The sequence below is a fragment of the Scyliorhinus canicula genome, chromosome 3 (assembly GCF_902713615.1).
Source record: "Scyliorhinus canicula chromosome 3, sScyCan1.1, whole genome shotgun sequence".
NCBI lineage: Eukaryota > Metazoa > Chordata > Chondrichthyes > Carcharhiniformes > Scyliorhinidae > Scyliorhinus > Scyliorhinus canicula.
Genome location: NC_052148.1, coordinates 198899058 through 198926177, shown reverse-complemented (window position 1 = coordinate 198926177; position 27120 = coordinate 198899058). Strand labels below are relative to the sequence as shown.

The window sequence follows — 27120 nt, the reverse complement described above, 5'->3', positions numbered from 1 at the left end:
TAGCAACAGGATCTCTGATAGGGTCTGTTGCTGTACCATTTATTCACTTCGATATGTGTTCATTGAACCCTTTTCTGTATTTACAAAGAACCTGCAATTTATAGTCACTGCAGCGTTAGATATTTTTGTGCTGAATAATAAACTTCCAGCTACAGGGATGTTAGAAATCACCCAACATTTCTGGAACTTTCTGAAAACTATTCTAAAGTGATGTTAAAAATGGTATGCTGCTGTTCCTAATGCTTGATGAGTAGCACTAAGTCATAGAGAGCCCACTGAAAATCCCAGGTTTAATCTCTATTCTGTATATGTTAATTAAGCACAGTAGAGTTAATATTGTTAATTTCAGTATTCCTTGGTTGGTGAAAATTGGCTCCTGATCACTATCCAGTGACCCCTGCTGGAATGCTATGGAAGGATAAGCTAAGGCTTGATTGTGGTGGCCTCAAGGTTTCATACATTACCTCTTAGTCTCCCTCAAGCTCTCACATAAGGACAGACACTTGGGTAAGGTGCTCGTGGGTATTTGTATCCCAGTGTAAGACAACAGCCTCAAAGGAGAAAGAGTACAGGGGGAAGTGTGGAAAGCAATGCATATTCCAAAATTAGATACGAAGATCAGATTCTCTTTTTGACATGGTATAGCACTTATTGTTTAGACTTGGCACACATTCATGCCAGGTGCAAGGGGCTTTTGCTTCTATCCACAATAACATATGATGCCAAACATTTTTTGTTTTAATTTATTTAGAAATATGGATAGCATAATCACAGTATTAAATGTTTTATCGTTAATCTGTCCTGCCTAAGAAGTCTTACTCCTTTTATGAAGAGGAAGGCTGGATGGCAAAGTGCAATTGTTTATTAGCCCTCTGTGCCATACAAGTAGTTGGATACAGGTTGAACTCCCAAAACCCTGTGTAACACATTTTTAATGTCACCCAAGCTGCCTGAAGTCAGTTAGACGTTTCAAAACACAAATAAATCATTATTGGTTACTCGTTCAAATTTAATAACGCAATATAGAACAATATTGCAGAAAAACACGAAAAGCTATCCAGCCTATGAGTGTAATGGAGAAAAGAGAACAAAGTATGTTGTATTTATTGTGAGAATTGAGATAAAAGGTTTTGCCAAACTACCGAAGGATGGAGTGCTTTCCTCTTTTCAGAGTTATAGTTTCCCTTTTATTGTTTAAGTCACCTAATAACATTTCATTTAGTTTCACCAAGCAAATTAGCTTTCAAAATGAGGCACAGATTTTAGAAAATAAGGTTGTGTCGTGCTGTGCAAAGTGCATCAGTGGTAATTTATACCAGGTGTGGTAATTAGTAGGCAAACGTACAATGCATATTTGTCTGCCGAGGTTTCTGTTGGCCTATCCCCCAGAGCTTTCAGTGAATCAGATAGTTGGATTTAATTGAGGCTACATCAGATGAGGCATTACTGACACCTTTAATTGAATGAGTGTCTGGGGAGGATTAACTCATAATATTGATTGGCTTTTAGCCACTCTCACAGAAGGGTGTCATTGAAGCTTATTATCCATCGTATTATTTTTGCGCTTTCCTTTATGCTCCAAAAATCGAATTGCTACTTTAACAATGCAAACATGGGTTGTGATGATTCTTCCTTTACTTTGTCTTCAGATGACATCCAATTTAATCTAATTTTCTGTTTATGTCTTCAAAGTGGCTGTTTTCTAGCTTAGTTTTTATAAAATTGAGTCATTTGCCTACATAAGTCACTGTAATTGTGTGGGATATCTTGAGATGTTTCAACATGACAAATGCAAGTATTTTTATGTCATTCTATTATTTCTTTGAAGTCATAGTCCATATGTCTACACTGATCCCTTGAATTAATGTTCATTTTCTTCTCTGCTTCGAATGCTTAGGATTGTTTTCTCCCTGGGCACAAAACGTCTTTTTCTTTTTACCTATGTTAGCTTATTGTTCACAATGTATGTAAATGCTTCTTGTATCTTGAAAATTTTTGAAGTTTTATGGTTCTGCTTTTTATTAAAGAAAGCAACTTCGTTCTCTGCTCTGAACAAGAGTTTTTCTTTATTTAAAATAATTCAAGCTTTTTTCTCAAGAGCAATTAATGATTAATGTTCATAACTTCAGTGCAAAAGATTTTTAAGACCTGTATCCCCTTTCGCTGTAGATGCACCTATGCTCTGTTTCCTGCTGCTAACCTATTTCTTCCTATTTGTCATTCTTCCTCTCTTGCTTTCACCTCTTTCCCATCACCTTTTTTGTTTTTATTTGATTTGGGGTTTTGCCACTGAACAGTATCTCCTCCTGCAGACACCTCTGATGTTCACAGACCAGATGCAGCAGGATGTCATCATGGTACTTAAGTTCCCATCCAACTCCCCAGTTACCCATGTTGCTGCCAACACTCAGCTGGGCCTGGCTGTACCAGCCATTATTACAGTAACTGCTAGCAGGCTGTTTGCTGTGAACAAGTGGCATAATGTTACCGGTGAGTATGGAGATGTTAGTGACAACACCTACATTTACCATTCAGTCTTGGTATATGGAATTATTGTTCTGTGCATGTTGATGTTAAAAAGACAGCTATATTCATTCTAACATCAGTAATGATTAAATTGGAAAATGTTCACTATGTGAATGTCCTAACATTTGACTGAAATGACAGTATCAGAATAATGCAGTTTCTTTTCACAGTAAAATATAATGGAAATATTTTGGGATAAGTTACATGTTTAATTTTTTTGGAGTAGTATAAATTAATTTTTAATATGATCTTTGCAGTGATGATGAAGGATCAATGGGTAGTAAAATGGGAACTAGATGGGATTTGTTCCTCAAAATCAAACTGGGCTGATCAGAAAATAATGTTATCAGGAGTGGGAAATCAAGGAATTTTAAACGCACAAAAGAAATCTTGAAAACATACAATCTGTGCTTTTTTTGATTGAATAATAGAATCTTTATCATTATATGGTGAAGAATGAAATACCAAAATCACAAGAGCCAATATATGTCTACTAAATAGCAGTCTGAAACATACAGGAAGCAATGTAAAAAATGTTTTTACCGTGCAGCATGTGTAACATCCAATTTACTTATTTATCTACAATTTTAGGCCTTCATGGAGCAATGCAGGAACAGCCATACCAGCTGCCAGTTGAAATCGATCCTCTGATAGGTGTGTCAGCTTTCCTTTCTGCGATTCATTACATCCAGTATAGTGGGCTGAAGTGAAGATTACTGTTGTTTTTCACTCATGGTGGTTGGGAATGGAATTTTCTTGATAAACCATTTGCATGCAAATTGGAATGCAATGAGCTGTGGATTCACTGGTATTTCATCAACTCTCCCTTGTTGGTTTGCCTAATTTGTACAGGGATAGAACCAGTGTCAGTGAAAATTAATATGGATGCTGTAATAATGTGCGATTGAGAATGTGCATGAAGTACTGTCAGGGTAATATTGGATCTTTTCATCACTCAGACTTGTTGATGAGTGTGAATGAGCTGGGTTATGATAAATTGATGCCCTCGTAATGTGCTAGCTGCATTGCAGAGGAAATTTTCATAATAACAGTAGAATTCTTTATTGCATTGGGTGGTGAAAATATTGAACTGAAGCCAAGATTTCATCATTAAGGAGATCAGATCTTGGTTTATGATCCTGCTGTTCAGAAGCCTAAATTACAGGAGTGTTACATTTCCAAGCACAAGATATACAGTATATTTCTCCTGCTGCTGTTAGAATACTAATACTGTTTGTTTTTTTACTTTTAGCTAATAACACTGGAATGCACAGAAGGCAAATTACTGACCTCTTGGATCAAAGCATTCAGGTCAATTCCCAGTGCTTCGTGATCACTGCCGATAACCGCTTCATCCTGGTCTGTGGCTTCTGGGATAAGGGTTTCCGTGTCTACTCCACCGACACAGGTAATTGCCATTTTCCTCTACACATTCACTGATCCAGACATGGGCTAAGGGTAATCACAGAGGTCAGGGTCAGGGTCAGTAGCTAATTTTTTTCTTTTTTGGTATAACACCATCTGTTCTTTTTCCCTTTAAAGAAAACCAGTGTCTCTTTTCCCAATTTAACCCCTTCTCACAGCACATTGTATTGATTCGAAAATTCATTAAGTCTAGAAACTACATAAAATATACTGCATATAAAATTTTAACTATCACTGTTTTAATCTGCTTATCATTAGAATTCATTTGAAATATTGCACTTCCAAGACCATCACCTGGCTGTGCTAATGCACTAAGTACTCAGTGACTGATGCTAGAAATACAAGTCTATGGTTTACGGTTGTCAAGATTATTATTCCCAAACCTTTGCATTGTTATTTTCCTATGAAAGGTTTAATCCTTCACAGGGCACTCGTTTAAATGTCACATCCTTCTCTCATATACATGTAATATAGTGGGGACAACATTTCTTCTTCAAGTTAATGTGCAGTACATTGTATTGTAAGTGCATTTTAAAGAATCAACCCGAGTGAACACATGGATATGAGGTCACCGTTCCTCGGCCCTTTTCATTTTGGTCCGTGTTGGGGAGAGCGAGAAGTCCGAACTACTGGTTCAATGCAGGACATGGAATATGCTTTGTACCATTTTTAATCATTATTTTGTAGATTGAGGAGTAACATTTCATAATTGTTTTTCTTTATATGATGATGGAAAAAGTAATGGCAATATTAAATTCATGAAATACATACATGTATTGTGGCTTGAGGGTGGTCCATCTTTTAATGAATTAGTTTGAAGAATTATGTAGTTCATTTTTAACAGCTATGTTACTAGCCATAGATTTTGTCTTCAATTTGCAGACAAAAAATATCAATGTTAGCAGTTGCTTTTATACAAACAGCCAGATTTGGGTTTAATTTATTGTCACGTGTACCGACCGAGGTACAGTGAAAAGTATTGTTCTGCATACAGTCCAGTCAGATCGTTCCATACATGAAAAACATTTGACATGCATAAATACACAATGTAAATACATAGGCACAGGCATTGGGTGAAGCATAAGGAATGTAGTTCTGCTCAGTAGAGAAGATGTGTGAAGAAATCAGTTTGATTTGTTCTGAATGGCTTATTTTTACATGCCCAACTATCCACTTTTTAATTCTAGTCATGCAGTATATATTGTTGGGGTGTCTGAATGTCCATTCAGCATGTAATGATTAGGGCTGTTGACTGTAGCCAAACTCAGATAATTTCTTGGACTAAATAGGTTAAAACATCCCTTCAAAAATTGGGACTGTAGAACATGATCAGAGCAATTGAAATGATGGCCTGAAGTTTACCGTTGTAATGACAGTGAAAATGGCAGCAATAAAACTGATAGCAACGTTTGGAATTCACAAATGCGCAGTTAAATGTGGATATCTGGATGTTGCTGTCAGAATGCCCTGCTGCTCCAGAGGGTCCACTCTTCATAGATGCAGTCAGCCCTGAATCAGTGGTTTGATGTGAACTTCAACTTTTTACTATTGACATTGTAAAAACATTTGAAAAAGTTGAACCTTATTGAATCTGAGTTTGTAACAGCAAACTAAGTCATGGGGCAAAACCTTTGGGCTCTGTCGAGATCAGGAGTAGAGGTGGATGGGCCCAAAATTTCCTGTGAGGCCAGCGTGCTTGTTTTCCACGCCTATTCCGTGTGCCTGCCAGTTTTGGGCTGAGGTGTGTTCGAGACCACCAGGCCCCCCGCGCCCCCGGTGGACACTCAGCAGCAGGGCAGTGAGCCAGTACTCCAACATCCTCCTTACCATTTGGATACAGGTTTAGCCAAAGGCCACCTGGTAGAGCAGCCTTTATCCCACCCTAGTTGGAAAGGGCACCTGTATCCGTGCCAATTAGGGGGGCAACACCACGAAAATCCTGGAGTCATTATTTTGCACCCAGGAACAGGTTTGATGCCCATAAACAGTCCCAACTCCTGATTCCAGCCTCTGAGGGATAGTCTAGCCCTGAATTGCTGGTGACCAACCTCGCTGGCAGTGAAAAGATAATTTAAAATAATCTTTATTAGTGTCACAAGTAGGCTTATATTAACACAGCATAGAAGTTACTGTGAAAATCCCCTAGTCGCCACACTGTTCAGGTACACTGAGGGAGAATTCAAAATGTCCAATTCACCTAACAAGCATGTGTTTCAGGACTTTGGGAGGAAACCGGAGCACCCAGATGAAACCCACGCAGACATGGGGAGAATGTGCAGACTCTGCACAGACAGTGACCCAAGCCGGGAATCGAACCCTGGTCCCTGGCGCTGTGAAGCAACAGTGCTAACCACTGCTACTGTGCTGCCATAAAGTGATATTGATAGATTTTTGTTAGCCATAATGCGAAATGCATTAGGAGAGTGTCTCCCTCCATTCAGTCTTAAATTTGTTTGATATTTCATCTTCTACCTTAATCCAGGCCTAGACTTGATGGTCTGAATGTCGTCCTCCTGCGTCATAATAATTCTTATGCCCCAATCTTTATTTCACTCTTTGTAAAATGATTGAAAAGTGATTGATTATTAATTTTACTTCCTGTTTTGCTGTATGTGAGAATTCTTTAATCTTCTTGGCTACTCAGCCTGCTCAATGACTGTTTACTGGACCGTATACTTGAGATCTCTTTTAGATTATTCCTGAATGAAATTAATGTCATAATAGGGGATATTAATGCCGTAGAGTACATTCAATCTTTGTGGGCAGTTTTCTTCAAGGTCAGCTATGAGGTACAACCCTTGATATTTAAACATAGAGACAAGAATAGACCATTTAGCCCCTCAAGTTCATTCCACCATTCAGTGAGGTCATAACTAAACTGTGACCTAGCTCCATATACCAGCCTTTATCCCTTTAGACCTTTGGCTAACAAAAATCCAACAATCTCAGTTTTAAAATGGATAATTGATCTAGCATTAACTGCCATTTGTAGAAGAATTACAAACTTCTATCATCCTTCGCGAGAAGTGTTTCCTAATTTCACTTCTGAAAGGTCTGACTCTAATTCTTAGTCTGTCCAAACTTCTGTTCACCTAAATATGTAGAAAACTTTGATCCGTCACCACTGACTGCAAAATCTGGGCCAAAAAGGTGCTGAAGTATTAATACTGGTGGGTCTAGCTTTGTGCTTGCTTGTCAATTTACAAACATGGGAATTATGAGCAGGAACAGGCCATTTGAACCCTCAAGCCTACTCCACCATTTGAAAAGATCATGTCTGATTTTGGCGTCAACTTTGCTTTCCAGTCTATCTCCTACAGCCTTTGACTCCAATTTGGTGTCATAGTGTCCCCGGAATGGTTAAAAAGTAAGGAACGCTCTAATTTCTATTGGCATGTTTGGGTGAGTTTGAGAACCAGAATACTGCTTGTTAAATATAATATAAACACAATATTTGTTGCAATCCAATAGCTGATCTATCAAGTACACTATCAAAGTATATATTCAATTTCCCCAAGTAAGATTTTGGTTTGAACCTTTTTTAAAAAAAATTAGAGTGCCTAATTTATTTTTTCCAATTAAGGGGCAATTTAGCATGGTCAATCCACGTACCCTGCACATCTTTTTGTGTTGTGGGGGCGAAACCCACGCAAACACGGGGAGAATGGGCAAACTTGACATGACAGTGACCCAGAGCCAGGATCGAACCTGGGATTCGGCGCCGCGAGACAGCAGTGCTAACCACTGCGCCACCATGCTGCCCTTGGTTTTAACCTTTTGTCTAAAAGTCGGTGTTATTAATCATCCCATCAATAGATTCAGGGAAAACCTAATATGTTGGTAAGCAAGTGTGAAAAAAGGCCCACTTTAATAAAATAACATCCAAGCTTTTTACCAATCAAGTGTGGCAATTAACCAATAAAAGTTCGCTTTAAAATCCATGCTGTTTTATAATAGGGTATTTGCAGCAAATAATTTGATCTGATTTTGGGTTGGTTCGAAACTTTAAAAATTAAAGAAATGTGAATTGAGTGATAACTTACACATACCTATGCTCTACTGAAGAGGTTAATGTTAGGAACAAGATGTTTGGAGAATAGAGAGTTAACTCCAACTTCAATTTCGTCGCATCTCATTTTGTGCCTGCCAGTTGCCATGTGGCCCACGTAGTGGGTCTTGGAAACAGCAAAACTGACAAATGTCATGATGATGTAAAGCCCTAGAAGCTGATGTGACCATCATTTTCCAAATTAGGGCCACACAGGTCCATTGGACAAAGGTCATTCAACAAAGGTCAAGTTCCAGCTGCAAACTAAACCCTGCACAGTCCTATTTAAAGGCTCAGTCGTATTTTGCAGATGAGGTGCTTTTAACTTACTTATGGTTCGGCTGTTTTTGTGGGAGTACTATGATGTATTTTTGAGGAGGTGGTGTTTACAATCAGGGAGGACAAAGAAATATCTCTCTCGGGTGTGGGGAGTTTGGTGACATTGCCTCATGATCTGCAACATATTCAGGAACTGGAGCAGAGGATTCACTGAAAGAAAGCTCAGCAAGGTAGAGGAGGAGGGCTCTTCATGGAAGAGACTTCCAACCAAGAGCTTTCAAGAGCACTTCTCCAACACGTTTCTGACCCAGTGCAGGGTGTGAGGTGACTTAGGTTCAGTAGAGAAGCAGTCGACAAGATACACTCATCCTGCGCCAGTTTGCTTTACACACCATCTGTATAGATTCCTAAAAAAGACAGCGGATGGCTGCTTGGGGACAAGGGCTATTCCCTCTGTATGTGGCTGATGAACACCTCATCATTGACATACCACATGTGCGCAGAGCAGAACTGCAATGAGAGCCATGGCTCCTTTTTAAACAATGATTCTGCTGCCTTGACCATACAGGGGAAGCAATGTAGTGCATGCCAGAGCGGTTCTCAGAGTTAGTGGTGGTTTGCTGTACCTCCGCGAACAAACCATTATGAGAGTGCAGCCATTATTTCCAGGGCTCCAAAGGCCACCCTGGGAAGATGAAGAACAAAAAGAGACATCCTTGACTCCTTTTACCCTTATGAGCTGTGAGAGAGCAAATAATTAATAATAATAATCACTTATTGTCACAAGTAGGCTTCAATGAAGTTACTGTGAAAAGCCCCTCATCGAGGCTCTGATTTCAGTGATACAGCAGTGCCAAGCCAACATGGATCCACTGTTGAACATAGAAAATACGGCACAGAACAAGCCCTTCAGCCCACAATGTTGTGCCGAACTTTTGTCCTAGATTAAGAACAAATCAATCTACACCCCAGCATTCTACCATAATCCACGTACCTATCCAATGGCCGCTTGAAGGTCCCTAATGTTTCCGACTCAACAGTGCATTCCATGCCCCCACTACTCTCTGGGTAAAGAACCTACCTCTGATATCCCCCTATATCTTACACCTTTCACCTTAAATTTATGTCCCCTTGTAATGGTTTGTTCCACCCAGGGAAAAAGTCTCTGACTGTCTATCTATTCCCCTGATCATCTGATAAACCTCCATCAAGTCGTCCCTCATCCTTCTCCGTTCTAATGAGAAAAGGCCTAGTACCCTCAACTTTTCCTCGTAAGACCTACTCTCCATTCCACTCTATATTCTATGCTCTATATAGAATCTATATTCTACTCTATATTCATCTGAGAAACCCATCATAATCTTCCCTTAAACGCCAACCAACAATAAAAGCCACCAACAAAACTTTTCAAAACAAATCCCAATAGGAAGTTTTTAAGCCTGCACTAGCTATGCACAGGATTGGTGGCACGGGCAGAAAAATCGTGCGAGACTCAGGAGATTCCATTATCTCCGGAGAGATTGTGTTTCCCGATTTTTCCCAACTCTCACTGATGACATCACAAGGTTCATCTCATTTAAATGTGAACTTCATTTGAATGGATTTCCATTTATTTAAGTATTATCAGCGGGCCCCTGCCACATGATACGCCCCTCACTAAATATTCATGTTGATAAGGTTTGTAGCAGGTTTCGCCATACAAGATCCAGTGAAGGGGATCCCTCCAGGGCAGAGGTAAGTATACCCCCAGGGGAGAGGGATATGCAGGGCACTGCCCCTGGCACAGGTCGGCACTGCCAGTTTACACAGTGCCAACCTGGCAGTGCCAACCTATTGCAGGGGCAGTGCCCAGTGGCAGCCCCATGGGGCGGGGTTGGGGGGGTGGAGGTGAGTGAGTGGAATGCCAGAGAGGATTGTCAAAGTGTGGGAAGGAACTAGAAAGCCCCCGATATCTCTATGCTGCAGGCTAGGGGCCATTGGGCTGCAGCGCTGATTCCCTGCTTCCCCTTTCCATCCAACCTAGCTATTTCTTGTCCTCAACTCACTAATGCTATTTACCACTCCTCCAACCTTGATCTCCCTCTAATCGCCTCTTTGCATCTCTTCCACCATTCCTATGAACTTCATATAAGTAGAGCTGAACTCTTTACTCTTGTATTCCCTTACTTCTCTTACTTTCATGAAAACTGTTCCTGTCCTCATGAAATTATATTGTAGTGGCTGCAGGATGACTGCAGAAGGCTGTTGACCTTGGTAAATAGTCTTGCAAGGTACCTCCAACATCTCTGGGCCTTGAGGATGCCGATTCGGATTTCATCACCTTGGCCTGATTGGCAGCCTACATGCCTCTTTGTGCATTGAAATCCATAGTTTAAGCCTGCAAGCCAGTTAATATGGATTTCATCACCTATTTCTTAACTTCCATGACAGTATTGAGATGCTGGTGACTTTCGCCTGTGCTTCAACGGAAACCTAGACAGCGGCCGCCAGATGTGGTATCATAGCTGGTTCCACTAATGCAGCTATGGAGTTGCCCATCACTTCCGCGATGGAAAAGATGGTCTCCAAGTTCAGTACAATACCTTGTGCCATGTTGGAGAGGGAATCCTCCTTGCCCCATGCTCCTTGACAGTGATAGGCAGCCTGCTGATGCATAAATCATGGTTACCATTGAAGAACACCACACAGGTAGCAGCCCACGACACTACCTGCACCTGGGAAATCAACCTCGTCAGGGCAGCACCACTAAAAGGCACACAAGGCAAACACATTTCTACCCCTAAGAGTTTTGTTTCTAAGTCACTTTTCACTTTTTTTTTCATATGCAAAATAATAAAAGTATACTGTGCAAGCGACTATATCTGCCGGTTTTCTGAAAGCGCACTGCCTATATTCTGCTAATACTGTTAATATTAAAGTGCTATTATTCTTCAATAATTTACATTCTAGATATCCAAGATCTTACAAACAGTAAGGCAGAACATATGGTTTCTCTTTTATCTGTCTCCCATTTTCTGCATTATTCTTTGTTTGTTCTGCTTTCCCGCTTTTCTGTCTTTTTCTTGTTTCCTATTGGATGGGAGATGATTAGGTAGGAAAAGCATAGGGCAGCATGGTGGCGCAGTGGTTAGCTCTGCTGTCTCACGGTGCCGAGGTCCCAGATTCAATCCCGGCTCTGGGTCACTGTCCGTGTGGAGTTTGCACATTCTCACCGTGTTTGCGTGGGTTTCGCCCCCACAACTGAAAGATGTGCAGGGTAGGTGGATTGGCCACGCTAAATTGCCCTTTAATTGGAAAAATGAATTGGGTACTCTAAATTTATAAAAAAAAGAGAAAAAAAAGGTAGGAAGAGCAGATCCTCAGGGCTGCAAGCTGCATTTTCTGAAGATGCAAGGACATTTCAACATGGAGCTCTTGGATCATTCCTCACCCTCCTGTCCCTGTCATTAGATCTCCCTCACACCCTCCTGCACCCTCCAACTTGACTCACTGCTTCCCCCTTTGTATCCCATAACTGTTTTTGTCTTAATGATCTTTTTCTTCCTGCCAGCTTCTTGCCTCTGTTGCCTTCCTAAACATTCCCCTTTATCCTATCTGGTAAACACATCCCACTGTCCTTCTCACTATATTTTGGCATTCAGTTCACCCTCCTACTCCCTGCTGATCATCTATTAATTAATGTCAAAGGGGGAAGACAATAGCCTTGCTTTCCTTCTTTACCCAACCTAGCTATTTCTTATCCTCAACTCACTAATTTTACTTAGCGCATCCTCTCACCTTGGTCGCCTCTCTAACCTCCCCTTTGTGTCCCTATTTAACCATTCCTATGCCCCACGCCAAGACCACTTCTATGCTCTCACAATCCGGTGAGTACAAAAATAGGTAGCTAAAACAGATAAATGTGTGGTTGAAGAAAGGGTATACTAGGGTGGGCTGTAGATTCCTTGGACTTTGGGATTGGTATGGGGAAGTTAGACCAATATAGCCGAGGTGGGATGATCTTAACAGAGGCAGGGCTCCGTCCTTGCAGAATGATTTACTGTTACTGCTGAGGGTGGTTTGAATTAACCTGGCAGGGGGTGGGAACTAGAATGTAGCATTAGAAAGGAGAAACACTGTCAAAAGGATTAAGTCAGACCTAGAGCACAGGGGCAAGAAATATTAAGATATTAAGTAGATTTGGGCAGAATCCAATAAACTCTAAATTAGCTTAACAGTGCATGTATATAACACATAAAACGTGGTAAATTAGATTGGTGAACTCCAGGCACAAATAGCTACATGGGAATATAATGTTGTGATGATAATAAAGACCTGTCTTTCAAAATGGCATGGCTATATATTATATACTCCTGGATACAAGATGCTCAGGAAAATTAGGGAGGAAAGAAAGGAGTGGTGGTGGTATTGGTTAAAGAGAAAATGATTGCACTGGAGGGAGAAGATATCCTGGTGAAGTCCGGGACAGAATTTATTTGGTTAAGAGCTAAGGAACAAAAGTGATACCATTACATCAAGTGTATTCTATACACTACCAGAGAGGTGCGAAAACTAACGAATAATGATAATAGGGGACTTTAATTTTCCTGGTAAGAAGTCTTACAACACCAGGTTAAAGTCCAACAGGTTTGTTTCAAACACGAGCTTTCGGAGCACGGCTCCTTCTTCAGGTGAATCACCTGATTCACCTGAATATTAATTTTCCTAATATTTATTGTGATATAATACTGTAAATGACAGAATGCTGGAAGAGTTTCAGAAGTGTGTTCAGGATAATTTGCTTAATCGATATGTTTCTGATTCAACGAGGAAGGAGGCATTGCTGGATCTGGGGAATGAGTTGGTCAAGTGGATAAAGTGTTGATATGGAAACTCAGTGATCAAAATATCATAAGGTTTAGTTCAGCTATGGAAAGAGCAAGGCGCAATCTAGAGTAAAAAATACTTAATTTGAAGAAAACAATTTCAGTGGGGTGAGAATGGATCTGTCTCGGGTAAATTGGAATCAAAAATTGACCAGAAAATCTAACAAAACAGTGAGCTGCCTTGAAAGAGGAGATCTTTCAAATACAGTCAAAGTACTATCGGGCAACCAAACTCAGAGCTCCCTGGCTAACAAAGAGAGTAAGAAGAAGTAGAGAAAGGTTGCATTTGATAGATGGCTGAATATAGAAAGTTCAGAGGGGAGGTAAGAAAGGAAATAAGAGAGGCAAAGAGACAATATAAGAGACTGGCAGCCAATGTAAAAGGAAAGCCAACTATCTTCCGGAGGCATGTGAAGAATAAAAGGACAAGGCCAATTTGGGACCAAAATGGGGATCTGCACATGGAGGTAGAGGGCAGGGCTGAGGTACTAAATGGTACTTTGTATCTGTCTCATAGCCAGTGTCATAGTGAATGAGGAGATAGCTGAGGTATTAGATAGGCTAAAATTGATAAAGTGGAGCTACTGAAATGGGTCGGAGTACCTAAAATTAATAAATCACCAGGGCCAGATGGAATGCATCCAAAAATACTGAGAGAATTAAGAATGGGAATTGTGGAGGTACGGGTCATAATCTTCCGATTATCCTGAGATAAACATGGGTGGTGCCTGAGGCTGAAGAACTACACATGTTACACCCTTGTTCAAAAAAGGGCACAAGGATAATCACCAATTAGTCAGTTTAATCTTGGTGGTGTAAACAGATTACAAAGTATATCTTAATCTTCAATGGTCTCATTAACGCAAAGTCCCTTTTAAGCATACAGGATGACTATGGGCAAATACGCTCTCCACTTTGAACCCCAAGTGAATGTCTCCTCAGATCCCCCAGACGATTGTCACGTGAGAGTTTCCAAACTCCACTCCCAAAAACACACTTTAAAATCTTCTTTTGTATGAATCCTTTCCCTTTGCGGTTTTCATTCCAAAGTCTGAACCAGGTTTTCCAAATTACACTTTTAAACAAAGCTTCCACTTCACTTTTAACAGTGAAATCAGTCCAGGATTTCACACCAACACCTTTCGGATTTCTTTGTCTTGACTGCTGTGCAAACTGCTCACAATTGCTTTAACTCTTGATTACCAAACTGTATTAAAATGGCACCAGTCAGACATTTGTTTTACCTTTGAAGGCTACCGTCTCACTTTAAATCTGGTTACTGTGATTGTCTCTTTAATTCAGAACACTTTGTTTACTCTTCCTTGAATTCTTCTGAACAATACCTTGGTCCCTGTTCTCTTAACTTCAGGTGTCTTAAAACATTATTTTTGTCCCAATTCCCTGGTTGTATGGTTTATATCTTGGTCTTTAAAAAGTTTGCATCTTTGCAACTCCCTTCTCGTCCAGCTTCTCCTGGCAGAGTTGAAAGCTGTTAACTCCCCGGTGTCCTGCCTCCAACTGCTCTGGCATCCAGTTAAAACTAAGAACAAAGGAAAGCCCTTCCCTCTGGAAAGTGACCCTCTGATGCTAAGCAATGACTTCTATTTACGGAACGGCGCCATTGCCAGTGCCCGCAATCCCGACGCCTTATAAGAGCCTGCCTCCATCCTCATCCACAAAGCTTCCGGCTCCTTTGTCCAACCCCCACCCTCTTGACATTCGCCGTCCAATGATAGTACAACAGGTTTGGAAGGGACAGATCCCCTGACTGCCATCTTCTAAGAAGCACTGTCTTCCTAATACTTGCCACCTTACCTACCCAAACAAATTTAAAAATCAACTGTTCACCCCTTAACAAATATTTTGGCAAAAAACTGGTCGACACTGAAATAAGAATAAAATCCTTGTCAAAATATTCATCTTTACTGCCTGCACCCCTCCTGCCAATGATAGGGGAAGGCTGTACCCACCTCACTAAATCCACCTTGACCCTACCCACCAGGCTCATGAAATTCAATTTCCGAAGCCAGGCCCAATCCCAAGCACTCTCAGGTACCTCAAGCGGGTATTGTCACCCAAAATGGCAACCCTCCCAGACCAGCTTCCGCCCCCTGAGAAGACATCAGAGACATCAGAAAACACTCACTCTTTTACAGATTCAACTTACAATCCAAAAACGGCCCGAATCTCATGAGCAACACATTATTTCCCCCACCGTGCGACCTGAATTGGAGATGTACAACAACAAATCATCAGCAAACAAAGGCACCCCATGCTCCAACACCCCCACCTATCCGAGCACCTCAGCGCAATGGCCAAGAGCTCTATCGCCAGTGCAAACAGGAGGGGTCACATGGGGCACCCTTGCCACGTTCCTCTGTGTAACTGAAAGTACCCCAAATTCAACTTGTTCATGCTCACACCTGCCTTCGGTTCCCTGTATAACAATTTGACCCATGCCACAAGCTAAGGCTCAAGCCCAAACCACCCCAACACCACAAACAAATATCTCCACTCTCCATGGTCAAATGCCTTCTCCGTGTCCAGCATCACCACCACCTCCGGCTCCCTCTCTTCTGATGGGAAAAGCACTGCATATAACAAATGCCACACATTCAAAGACAACTGCCTGTCTGATCTTCCCCAATCACCTGCGGAAGGCACTCTTGCAACCGAACCTCCAGCAACTGGACACGATCTTGGCATCCACATTTAGCAGTGATATTGGCCGATATGACTCACACTCTATTAGTTCTTTATCCTTTTTTAACAAGAACAAAATGGATCGTTTCCGGGAGTATCCCCTTAACCACAGTATCTTCGAACATTTCCACCTGCAGCCGCGCTAGCCTATCCTGAAACCTTTTATAAAGTTCCACAGGGAACCCATTCAGCCCTTTCCCTTTTGCACCTTTCCAATCTCTGCCCGAACCTCCTCCATCTCCAGTGGCTCCTCCAGCCCTGCCCTCTCTTCCTCTCCTACCACAGGACGCTCTAACCTCCCAAAAAAATCCTTTATATTTGACTCGTCCTCGGGGGCTCCGACCTATACAATTTTTTATAAAACTCCTCAAATGCCTTGTTCACCTGCTCCGGCGCCACCACCAACTCCCCTGCCGGATCCCGGACCTGAACAGTCGCTCATGCAGCCGCCTGCTGACTGAGTTGACCCTTGGGTCGCTGTCTATGCAGAGTCTGAACGTTCTCCCCATGTCTGCGTGGGTTTCCTCCGGGTTCTCCTGTTTCCTCCCACAGTCCAAAGATATGCAGGTTAGGTGGATTGGCCATGATAAATTTCCCTTCGTGTCCATAAAGGTTAGGTGGTGTTACGGGAATGGGGTGCAGATGTGGACTTAAGTGGGGTGCTCTTTCCAAGGGCCGGTGCAGACTTGATGGGCCAAATGGCCTCCTCCTGCACTGTAAATTATATGATTGTATTACTGGTCTTCTCCCTATATTCATACACTACCCCCTTTGCTGCCTTAACTGCAGCACAGCCTTCCCTGTGGACTGAAGGTCAAACCATGCCTGCAATTCCTTCCTCCTCACCAGGAGTTCTGGATTAGGATCCTCTGCATGCTTCCCATCCACTTACAGAATTTCCTCCACCAGCCGCTGCAGCTCCTCACTTGCCTCCATCTCCACCTGAGCCTTAAACAAGAGCCTCACTACCGCCTTCAGTGCCTCCCAAACCACTGACAGTGAGACCTCCCCGTTCCTGCTAAGTCCTACATAGTAATCAATCACCTTCCCACCTTTTGCACAAAAATTCAGATTCGCCAGCAGCCCCACATCCAACCTCCACACTGGCCTCTGTGCCAGCCCCTTCTCCAGAATCACATCCACCAAATGTGTAACATGATCCAAGATAACAATCGCCGAATATTCTACTTTCCTCACCCCCACAGCAATGACTTCCACATAATGAAAAAGTCAATTCTTGAATACACATCATGCACCAGCAAAAATAAAGAACACACCCTATCCCGAATTCGGTATGGCAGCCACAATCTTCTTTATGAACCCCACATCATCCCAATTCGGAGAGTACAGGCTAACCAATACCACCAGCCTCCCCTTCAAAGCACCCGTTACTATAATGTACCTGCCCCCCTGGTCTGCCACCTGATACCTCACTCTCCTGCCCACAAGTATTGCCCTCCCCTTCTCCTCCCCCCCCCCTCCCCCCCCCCCCCCTCCCCCCCCCCCCCCCCCCCCCCCCCCCCCCCGGGGGCCCTGGTGCCCTGCTGTCAAAACCCAAGTGGAACACCTGACTCACCCAGCCCTTCTGATTCTCAGCTGATCCTTCACCCTCACATGTGTGGGTCTCCTGCGGCAGCACTGCGTCAGATCTCAAGCTCTTCCAGTGCAAGAAAACTTTTGCTCACTTCACCGGCCCGCCCAACCCTCGTATGTTCCACGTTATCATACAGACCAGGGATTTTTCTTGGTTTACGACATCCTTTAGTTGCTTCAACCTTTCTAGAGATCAATCACATAAGATTTTCCCCCCAAATCTGGGTGAACATGCAGTGCAGAAGGAGGCCATTCGGCCAATCGAGTCTGTACCGACCCACTTAAGCCCTCACTTCCACCTTATCCCAGTAACCCAATAACCCCTCCTTAACCATTTTTTTGGTCCTGAAGGGCAATTTAGTATGGCCAATCCACCTAACCTGCACGTCTTTGGACTGTGGGAGGAAACCGGAGCACCCGGAGGAAACCCACGCAGACACGGGGAGAACGTGCAGACTCCCCACAGACAGTGACCCAGTGGGGAATCGAACCTGGGACCCTAGCGCATTGAAGCCACAGTGCTATCCACTTGTGCAACCGTGCTGCCCAAAGGACCAAAAATGAAAACTCTAGTAGGAGTCACCCAATGTGTGACCTCTACCTACATGTCACCACCGGAAGCCCCACCCAGTATGAATCTAACTATAGGTTTTACTCTTCTAAGCGCGAAGCATTAAATTAAACCCACTTAAAACTATTCCTTATTTATACTGGTTACCCATGCAAATATAAATCTAGCTTTATTTTCCTAACAAAAGGTTGAGAGGAGAATTGATAATAGAGTTCAAAATCTGAGGGGTAGACGGAGAGAAACTGTTTCCACTGGGAGAAAGGTAGAGATCCAAAGGGACAGATATAAGGTGATTGGCAAAAAACCAACAACAACATGAAGAAACATTTCTTTAAGCTACGAGTAGTTAGGATCTAGAATGCACTGCCTGTGACTGGAGGCAGATTTATCCATGGTTTTCAGAAGGGAGTTGGATAAGCCCTTGAAGAAATAAAAATGGGTTGAGCTAAATTGCCTTGCAGAGAGCCAACATGGACTCACTGGACCAAATGCCATTTTCTGCATTGTCATCATTGTATGAAGTTGTTATTCATTAGCAATCTGTGAAAGATATATTTTTAAAAGGTTATGAAAATGTTTTTACAACCACTCTTTATAACCAATCAGCTGAGAGGAGTGAGATTGAGGTTGACAAGTCTTTGTTTTGAGCCTAGGATGGTGAAACAATAGAAATTAGTGGGAAATCTAGAAAGGGGAACTTCTGTTTTCATTCTTGCGATGTGGACATTGCTAGAAAGCCCACATCCATGTTGCCCTGAGAAGGTGATTTTTCTTTTTATTCCTTCATGCAATATGGGCATCACCTGCAAGGCCAGCCTCAATTGTGCTTGATAAGGTGAGAATAACCTGCCTTCTTGAATCGCTGCAGTCCATATGGTGTAGGTGCACCAAAGTGCTGTTAGGAAGGTAAATCCAGGATTTTGACCCAGTGACTGAAGGAAGGGTGATATAGTTCCAATTTAGGCTGATGTGTGACTTGGGGGGGAATTTGCATGTTGTGGTGCTGATCGTGGTCACATGTGTCTGGTGATAGAGGTTGACTTTGGAAAGTGTTGCAAAAAGCTTGGCTAGTTGCTGCAATGCACCTTGTAGATGGTGCAAACTGTGTGTCAGTGGTGGAGAGAATGTCTAAGGTGGTGAACGGGTGCAGATCAAGTGTACTGCTTTGGACTGGATGGTGTTGGGCCTTTTGAGTGTTGTAGCTGCACTCATCCAGAGTGGAGAGTATTAGATCACACTTCTAACTTGTACCTTGTAGATAGTAGATAAGCTTTGAAGAGCTGGTAGTTACCACAGAATTCCAAATCTCTGACCTGCTCTTGTAGCCATGGTTTTATATGGCTGATCTAGTTAGGTTTCTGGATGCTAGAGGAGCAGGATTTAGCAATGGTAATGATTTTGAAAGTCAAGGAGAGATGTTTAAATTCTCTCGTGTTGGTGATGGTCCTTGCCTTGGACTTGTTGTCACAAGTGCAGCCCTAGCTTGAATGTTATCCCCATCTTGTTGTTTGTGCCGCGGGTCTGCAGCATGAACAGTAGTGTAGTGTTAATGTTGTTGAACTAACCACCTAGAAGGTTAGACTAATGCACCTGAGGCACTCATCTAAAATCCACCAAAGCAGCTGGCGGAATTTAAATTAAATGACTAAATCTGATATAAAAAGGTAGTCTCAGTGGCCATCACACTGCCTTGTGGAACTCCTGTAGCAATGAACTAGGGTTGAGATGATTGGCCTCCAACAAACACAAATTTTAGTGCCAGCTTTGACATCAGCTACAGAGGGGGTTGCCCCCGATCACTATTGAGTTCAGTTTTACTTGGGTTTCTTGGTGCCAAACTCTGTTAAATGTCTTGATGGCAAGCCTCCTCTCACTTTACCTCTGGAAATCATCTTTTGTGTCCATGTTTGGATCAAAGCTGTAATGAGGTCTGGAGTGGATTGATCTTGATGGAACCCAGAGTGTCCCTGAACTGCTGTTACTTGATAGCACTATGGTTACTTTACTGATGATTAGGTGTAGGGTGACAATTGGCCGGCTTGGACTTTTCCTGCATTTTTTCCTGCACATGCTGCACAATTTCCACATTATTGGATAGATGGCAGTGTTTTAGCTGTGTTGGAATAATTTAGCTTTGGACACAGCTGGTTCTGAAGCACATGTGTACAACACTACAGAGGAGATGTTGTTGGAGCCCATAACCTTTGCTGTGACTAGTTTCAGCTGTTTCTCATTTTGTTTTCTAAATGAAAACAAAGAGGCTACAGGTGCTGTTAATCATGTGTGTCAGTAAACAGTTCAGAATAGAAAAGGAGCTATTGTTAATATTTTGACCATGATCTTTTGTGAAATAAAGCTTTGAGAATTTAATCTCCAGTTTATTTCAAAGTCTTTTGGATAAGTCAGAGAATCCCTCAAATTCGAACAGAATGGGTGGAGATACAGCGTGCTTAATCTCCGATGCATGCTGAGAAATTCTATAAGGGGCACATGTTCAGAATGCACAGATGTGGTTAATAACTGTAGCAGTCCTGGGAGCAATATCCAGTCAAAACTCAGGCTTTTGAAACTGTGGTTGAAGGCTTGAAGTAAAATTTAAGAGAAATGTATTGAAAGACACGTAAAGATAAACTGAATCATGTAATTGTGAAACATGGCATTTAAAATATTTGCACCCCCACCCCTCCGCCAGTAGCGGGGTTCCTGATGCAGTTGAGAATCGGGCGGGTGTAAGTGCTAAAAACAGAATCGGCGCACGTTTGATTGCTCCAGCCCCCCACTGGCAGCGGAATTGGGGTTATAGCCCACCCGCTAGCGGGAGGATGCAAATGGAGGCAAACGGGTCTTAATGACCCATTTACACTCGCTTAGCGGGCCAGGCACGATATATTCTGAACACTTGCGGTTCTTCAGGGTGAGAATCATGTGGGCACGGATTCCAATAGTTTTGGAAAAACATAATTCTGACGTGGTGGACCTCGCTCTGGAGCAAGGAGTGCCCTTAAAGGGATGGCCCCCAAAGCCCTCCACTACCAGACCCTGCCTCCCATGACCCCATAAATAAAGAGACCTAAATAAGGGAACCACCCCCCCGAAAACCCTGAAATAGAGGGGCCCCAGAGACGCCTAAATAAGGAGACAAACCACAGAGATTCCCTAAAGGGGGGGACCCCTTAAAGAGGGGGACCCCAGACCCCCTAAAGAGGAGATCCCCACACCCCCTTAAAAAGGGTCCCCCAGAGACTACCTGACTAAAGGGACCCCTCCAAGGACCCCCTAAATAAAGGGACTCCTCCAGAGTCCCCCTAAACAAAGGGACCTTCCTCAGACCCCCTAACTAAAGGGACCCCCCCCCCCGATGTTTCCAAAATAAAGGACCCCCTCCCATGCAGACTCCCTAACTAGAGGGACCCCCTAAAAATTCCTAACTAAGGGGATCTTTCCCCCCCTCCCAGACCTCCCAGAAAAGAGACCTCTGTCTGGAAGCTAGAGAGCAGTCCAGGCAGAGGCAGTGAAAAGAATTATTGTTGTAACACTCATCTGGGCAGACATCTGCTGGCTCAGAGAGAGGAAGCACCACACTTCCATTCCTAGAAGAGAAAAGTAGTGACCTGTGTTTAAACCCCTCAGATCCTTTAGCTGCAAGTCATTCATTTATTTCTCTTAGCGGGCTGCGATTGACAGCTTCCACATCCATTTCATTCATCTCCCTTCATAGATTAGTAACTTTGAAGTGCTATAACCACAATGTTTACAAACATCAACCACTTCAAAGAGAGTTAAGTACATTCCAATCATCCCCTTCATGCTTGAATGATTTTGAAGTGCTGAGTTGGAAATTGACAGCGTTTAACTTTCTTTGAAGTGATTGATGTTTTTAGAGTTACTCATACATGAAGGGACATAAATGAAACAAGGCTCACAGCTGTGTTTATGGAAGCTGTCAATCACAGCCCACTAATATAAATTAATGAATGGCTTGCAGCTAAAGGATCTGAGGGGTTTAAATAGAGGTGAATCTGTCATGTCTATATGCGCGATCTTCTTGGAGATCCTCTCCACTTTGAGCCGGCAGTTTGCAGTGTCGATGTTAGCCATGATGTGGAGATGCCGGCGTTGGACTGGGATGGACACAGTAAGAATTCTTGTCAGTGTCTATATGCGCGATCTTCTTGGAGATCCTCTGCACTTTGAGCCCTCAGATTCACCTGCGCTCCGAAGAAGAGAAGAGAAGAGTCCCTTGATCTAGGATAATTGGGAGAATCAAAGGCGTGTAAAAACACTGGAGTAGAAGTCAATGGTAATGCTGGAGTAAGTCCAGTTTTCTGGATCATTAGGAAAGGAGTTTGGGATCTGAGGCTTTCAGGATCAGAAAGCTTGAAGTAGTTCTAGGATCAGGTTGCAGCCTAGGAATTTGTGAGCAAGAGAAGGTGGCCTGTAATCTGGGAATATGGGGATAAATTAATGGGGATTGTTGGAGACCACTGGGATGAAGAGTGATGTTTTACAATAGTCCGGCTCAAACCTAGCATTATTGAGAATTGCTAATACCTAGCCATCTTGCAGTGGGAGTGATGGAGGGCTGTGGGGATGATCCAACAGCCTTGTGAGGGAATGAAATCCAGGAGAATTAAATCTGTATGTCCTTTGGTCTTTTTTTTGAACATTAGGTCCAAACCCTCCATTGCATTTCTGCCCTTCTTCCTCTCTTCTGTATCCTCAGAGACACCTTACTACTTTCTCCATTATAAGCTGGTTCCCATCTTTATTTTCCTGCTTGAAAGCATTTAAAGGTAACTGCTTCAGACATGAAATGGATGGCAGTGTGTATTTCTTGTTCTGCATGTGCCAGGCACATGTCAGGAATCTGCCCCCAGCCTGTGAAATTTGTGAATTTTGCAACTAATAAATTCAAAGAAACAAAAGTTATATTTCTAAACTAGTCAAAAGTTCATTGATAAGTAATATCTGAGCTTTTATGTTAATAAAGTTTTAAAATAGTTGAGAAGAGTTTTTCTGTTAGCTGATTTTCTTTTAATGGAAATAAAGAAGCAAATGACTAAACAATTGGTCCATTCTTGACAACATTAAATCTCTGCTTTTTTTCGTCCACAAAAAGGCTACAGCCCAAATTAATCACAGTTAATAATTCACCATAGAATGTAGCATGTGTAAATAATTAAATGTTAAGTAGAAACATTGGACCGAATCATCTGTGGCGTGGCAATCACCATCGGATTGCTACTCACTTCTATTTTCCTACCTTAGTCTGGAGCTCCACATTTCTCACTCAGGCTTCCAACCCAAACCTGCTGAAAAATGTGCACTTTTGCTGCTCCTGACGTCCTTCAGTGCAATGCAGGAGCGTTGAGGAAAATGCCCCCTTTTTAGGCACTAGCTACTAGATACCAATAAATTTAAATGTTCCAACTAGGAGAGAAGGTAAGTGGGTGAGGGGGTCAGCTGGTTCAGAGTGGTGTTGTTGGGGGGTGGGGGTTAGTCGGAGTGGGGGTAGCCAGGGTGTTGGGAGCATTAGTCTGGGGGGTTGGGGAGAAGTCGATGTGGTGGAGGTTAGTTGGAGGGATGCTCAGAGGGAGACGAGAGGGTAGTCACTGGGGAGGAGGGGGTCTAGTTGCACAAGCAGGGTGATGGGGAAGTCAGTAGTATAGTTACTCAGGAGTTATAACTAGTTTTAATCCTACTAACTTTTGCTGGGTAACTATTCTGCCAAGTAAGTCAGAACCATCTGAAGTCTTCGTATTTGGAGGGTTCCCGATACATGGTAGTTGCCCAATGGAAGCTGAAACTTCCTGGGAAATTCTCACAGTCCTCAATTGGACTTCAGAGTGGTGCTCGAGTGCATCTTCCTGGGATACCTCCAGGATGCGTCCCTCTGACGAACGGAAGACCTGGGCCATTGTACAAAATGAGTGGCTGTCTTGTAATGTTACTCAATGGCAGGTAACAATGAGTAAGACGGGTCATGTAGGTTCAGACCTTGTGTGTGTGCAAAACCCAGGAAATATTGGGATAGGCAGGTCGTAGGAAACATAGAAATTGTAGGAAGAGGACAGAATTTAAGTGGTAGGCACTTGACAAAAGATAGACTTTGGCAAAACATATTCAACAGAAACAGTCTATTTTATGGATAACTTGGATAAATGTTTGTAAATTATTTAATTTCTAATTTTTCATTTGTGGTATTAATGATATTTTAGGTTTATCTATGGTGGTTGTCTGCAGGAAATAGCATATCTATTAAAATAATTTGGAAAATTACATGATTTACAATGTTTGAGCAACTTGTTGGTTGATGAATGGAAGCTCTGTTTTTCTACTGATTACTAATTCCTCTTTGGTGGTTTGTGCTACATTTACTATATTTGGTCAATTGGACACTTGATTTGTAACTTGTCTGAAAATTGATTCTTTGAGTCGCATCCTGCAATTGGCAGTGTGATTCCCTGAGTTGTGGTTCAATTAAAACCGCACTTATAAGTGACCCCCTTAAAACATATGCTTCTACAAATGTGAACTTTAGGAGTTTTTTCACTATGAAAATATGACCAATCAAAAGATCAGTTATAGATACAGTAAGCATTTTGTTAGTTTGGGATTTGCACTCATGGGTATGCCCAACCATAATTCCTATCGCCAGACAGTTGTCTCTGTCGAAATCTTAAATCAGCACATTTCAACTTAATTGGTATACATGTAATCAACCCAAAAGGAAACTAAAATTGAGATTTATTTATATTAATTTGAAAAATGGTACTGAAGAAAACATGGAAGGCAGAGTTGAAAATATATTTAACTTTAAATCTATTCATAAAATTTAAAGATTTTTCAATTAATTAATTTAAAGATTTTTCAAGGCCGATCCCTAATGGTTAGTGGATGAACTGGTGTGCGACACAATTTCAATTCTTGGACGATGTTGAATTACCTTTTCAGCTAGTGTAGCGTTCCGGGTTTACAATTGGCCTTGGTGTTTCCAGACAAGTGAGGAGGGCTAGGACATGTCTTATCTAGATGAAATTTTGCCAGTGCTTTTTTTTTTTTTGCCAGCCCCCACTTACATATACCCTGTCAGAATGCCCATTTATGCATTACCCTGTCAATGCTGACCTGCATCGGCTTCCTATTTCCCAGATGATTCTCCTCACCTTCAAATTGCTCTAGTCCTAGACTTCCGGTTGCGACATGTAAGTGGAGGTTTGACGTTGTGTGGCTCCGGCGAGAGTTCTCATTTTTATGACCCAATGCACCCAGTTTTGGGGGGGACCTTTAATATGAGCTGTCTTCAGTAAAGTTGTGGGAATTGGAAGATGAAAAAATCTCAACAAAAGAAAACAGTACGAAGAGGAATGGGCACTAGTCCGTCAGTGGGTCTGAGTTTGGTGCGGAGTTCTGTGGTAGGAAAGAGGGCGAGAGGAAGCTCGCCGAGTGGGGCTGCGCCCATTATGGTGGACACGCTGGCTGAGGTGATGGTGGTGGAGTTCGAGCAGCAGTTTGCCAAGCATTTTGAGCGGCATGGGAAGAATATGATGGGAACGCTTAAACAGCTGTTGGAGGATACTCTGGCCTCAATAAAGGAGGCACTTAGAAAGACATCGGAGATGCTGCGGGAGCATGGTGAGGTGTTGAAGGGGGCGAAGCAGGCATTTTTGCGGCGCAGCGACCACCTCACATCAATGGGAGAGGAGCTGTGGAAGGTGGAGAAAAGTAATAAAGGGTTGAGAGCCAACGGTAAAGACCTGGAGAACAGGTCACGGCAGCAGAATCTTCGGATTGTGGAACTGCCTGAAGGACTGGAGGCTGACTGAGTACTTTTTTGGGCTATTTGCCAGGTTGTTGGGGGAGGAGGCGTACACCTCACTCTTTAGGTTGGATAGGGCTCCTCGGCCACTATGGTCATAGCCAAAGGTGATTGATTCACCAAGAGCTATGATCGTCAGCTGTCACAGCTGTCAGGTGAAGCAGAGGGTCTTGAGATGGGCCAAACAGAATCGGGAGGTGAGTTGGAAAGCTAATGATATTTGTATAAATCAAGACGTCATGGTGGAGCTGGCAAGAAGGCGAACAGCCTTTAATAGGGCGGAAGAGTGACGTGTGGTTTGGCATGGTCTGCCCAGCAAAGTTGAGAGTTACGTATAACTCCAAGGCCCCTTTTTTTGAGACAGCGGAGGAGGCACAGGCATTCATGAGGCCTGAGGGACTGGGACTGAACTGAGTTGGACTTTGATTTCTTAGGTTGTGGTTGGGAGGGGATGGTTTGGTGATGGTGGGATAATGTGTCGGGATTTTTTTTCACCCTTGGTTGGATGTTTAGCATGTTTGATTGTTTATAAGGGATGAGTGTAGGGGGTGTTCTTTGTTGGTCTTTGTGTTAGGTATGTGGGGGGAGGGGGCTCTGGTGGGGGCCATTTTGCTCGCAAACTTAAGTTGGCTACTGAAGGGGAGCGAGATGGGGGGGGGGGCTGCGGTCTGTCGAGTCTCTGTGGACAGGTTTTGACAGGCCTAAGAGGTGTGAATGGTGGGGGATGGGAGTAATAATAATCTTTCTTGTCACAAGTAGGCTTACATTAACACTGCAATGAAGTTACTGTGAAAAGCCCCTAGTCACCACATCCCGGCGTCTGTTCGGGTACACAGAGGGAGAATTCAAATAATCCAAATTACCTAATAGCACGTCTTTCAGGATGCAGAGAGGAGTGGTTTCAAGAGGAAGTGGTTGGGGGGGTTTCTGCGATGGGGGAAGTGGAGAGAGAGGGGAGGTAGTTAACGGTGACTATAGGCAGGACTTGGTCCCATTCGTGGGGTGAGGTGGGGGCCATTTTGGGTGGATGGTGGGCCTAAGACATTGGCGGGGGGACAGGTGTGCCCTGCAGGGATGGTCATCGCTGATAGGGTGAGGGGAGGATGCGACCCTCAGTCTGAATGTTAACGTGGAATGTGCGGGGTTGGGTGGGCCGATGAAGAGGGCCACAGTCTTTTCACATTTAAAGAGCTTAAGAGCCGATGTAGTGCTGTTGCAGGAGATCCAGCTGAGGATGAAGGACCAGGTAAGGCTTCGGAAGGGTTTCGGTAAGTCGGGTGTTTCACTTGAG

At 42.9% G+C, this 27120-nt stretch overlaps 1 protein-coding gene across 1 annotated transcript in view; it reads left to right on the top strand.

Moving 5' to 3' along the window:
* lrba (LPS responsive beige-like anchor protein) overlaps nucleotides 1-27120 on the top strand; it is a 981767-nt gene that overhangs the window by 900522 nt on the left and 54125 nt on the right. The window contains 3 exon segments of the mRNA XM_038791976.1: nucleotides 2298-2490; nucleotides 3118-3180; nucleotides 3779-3934. Of these exon segments, the coding sequence (XP_038647904.1) occupies nucleotides 2298-2490; nucleotides 3118-3180; nucleotides 3779-3934 (412 nt within the window).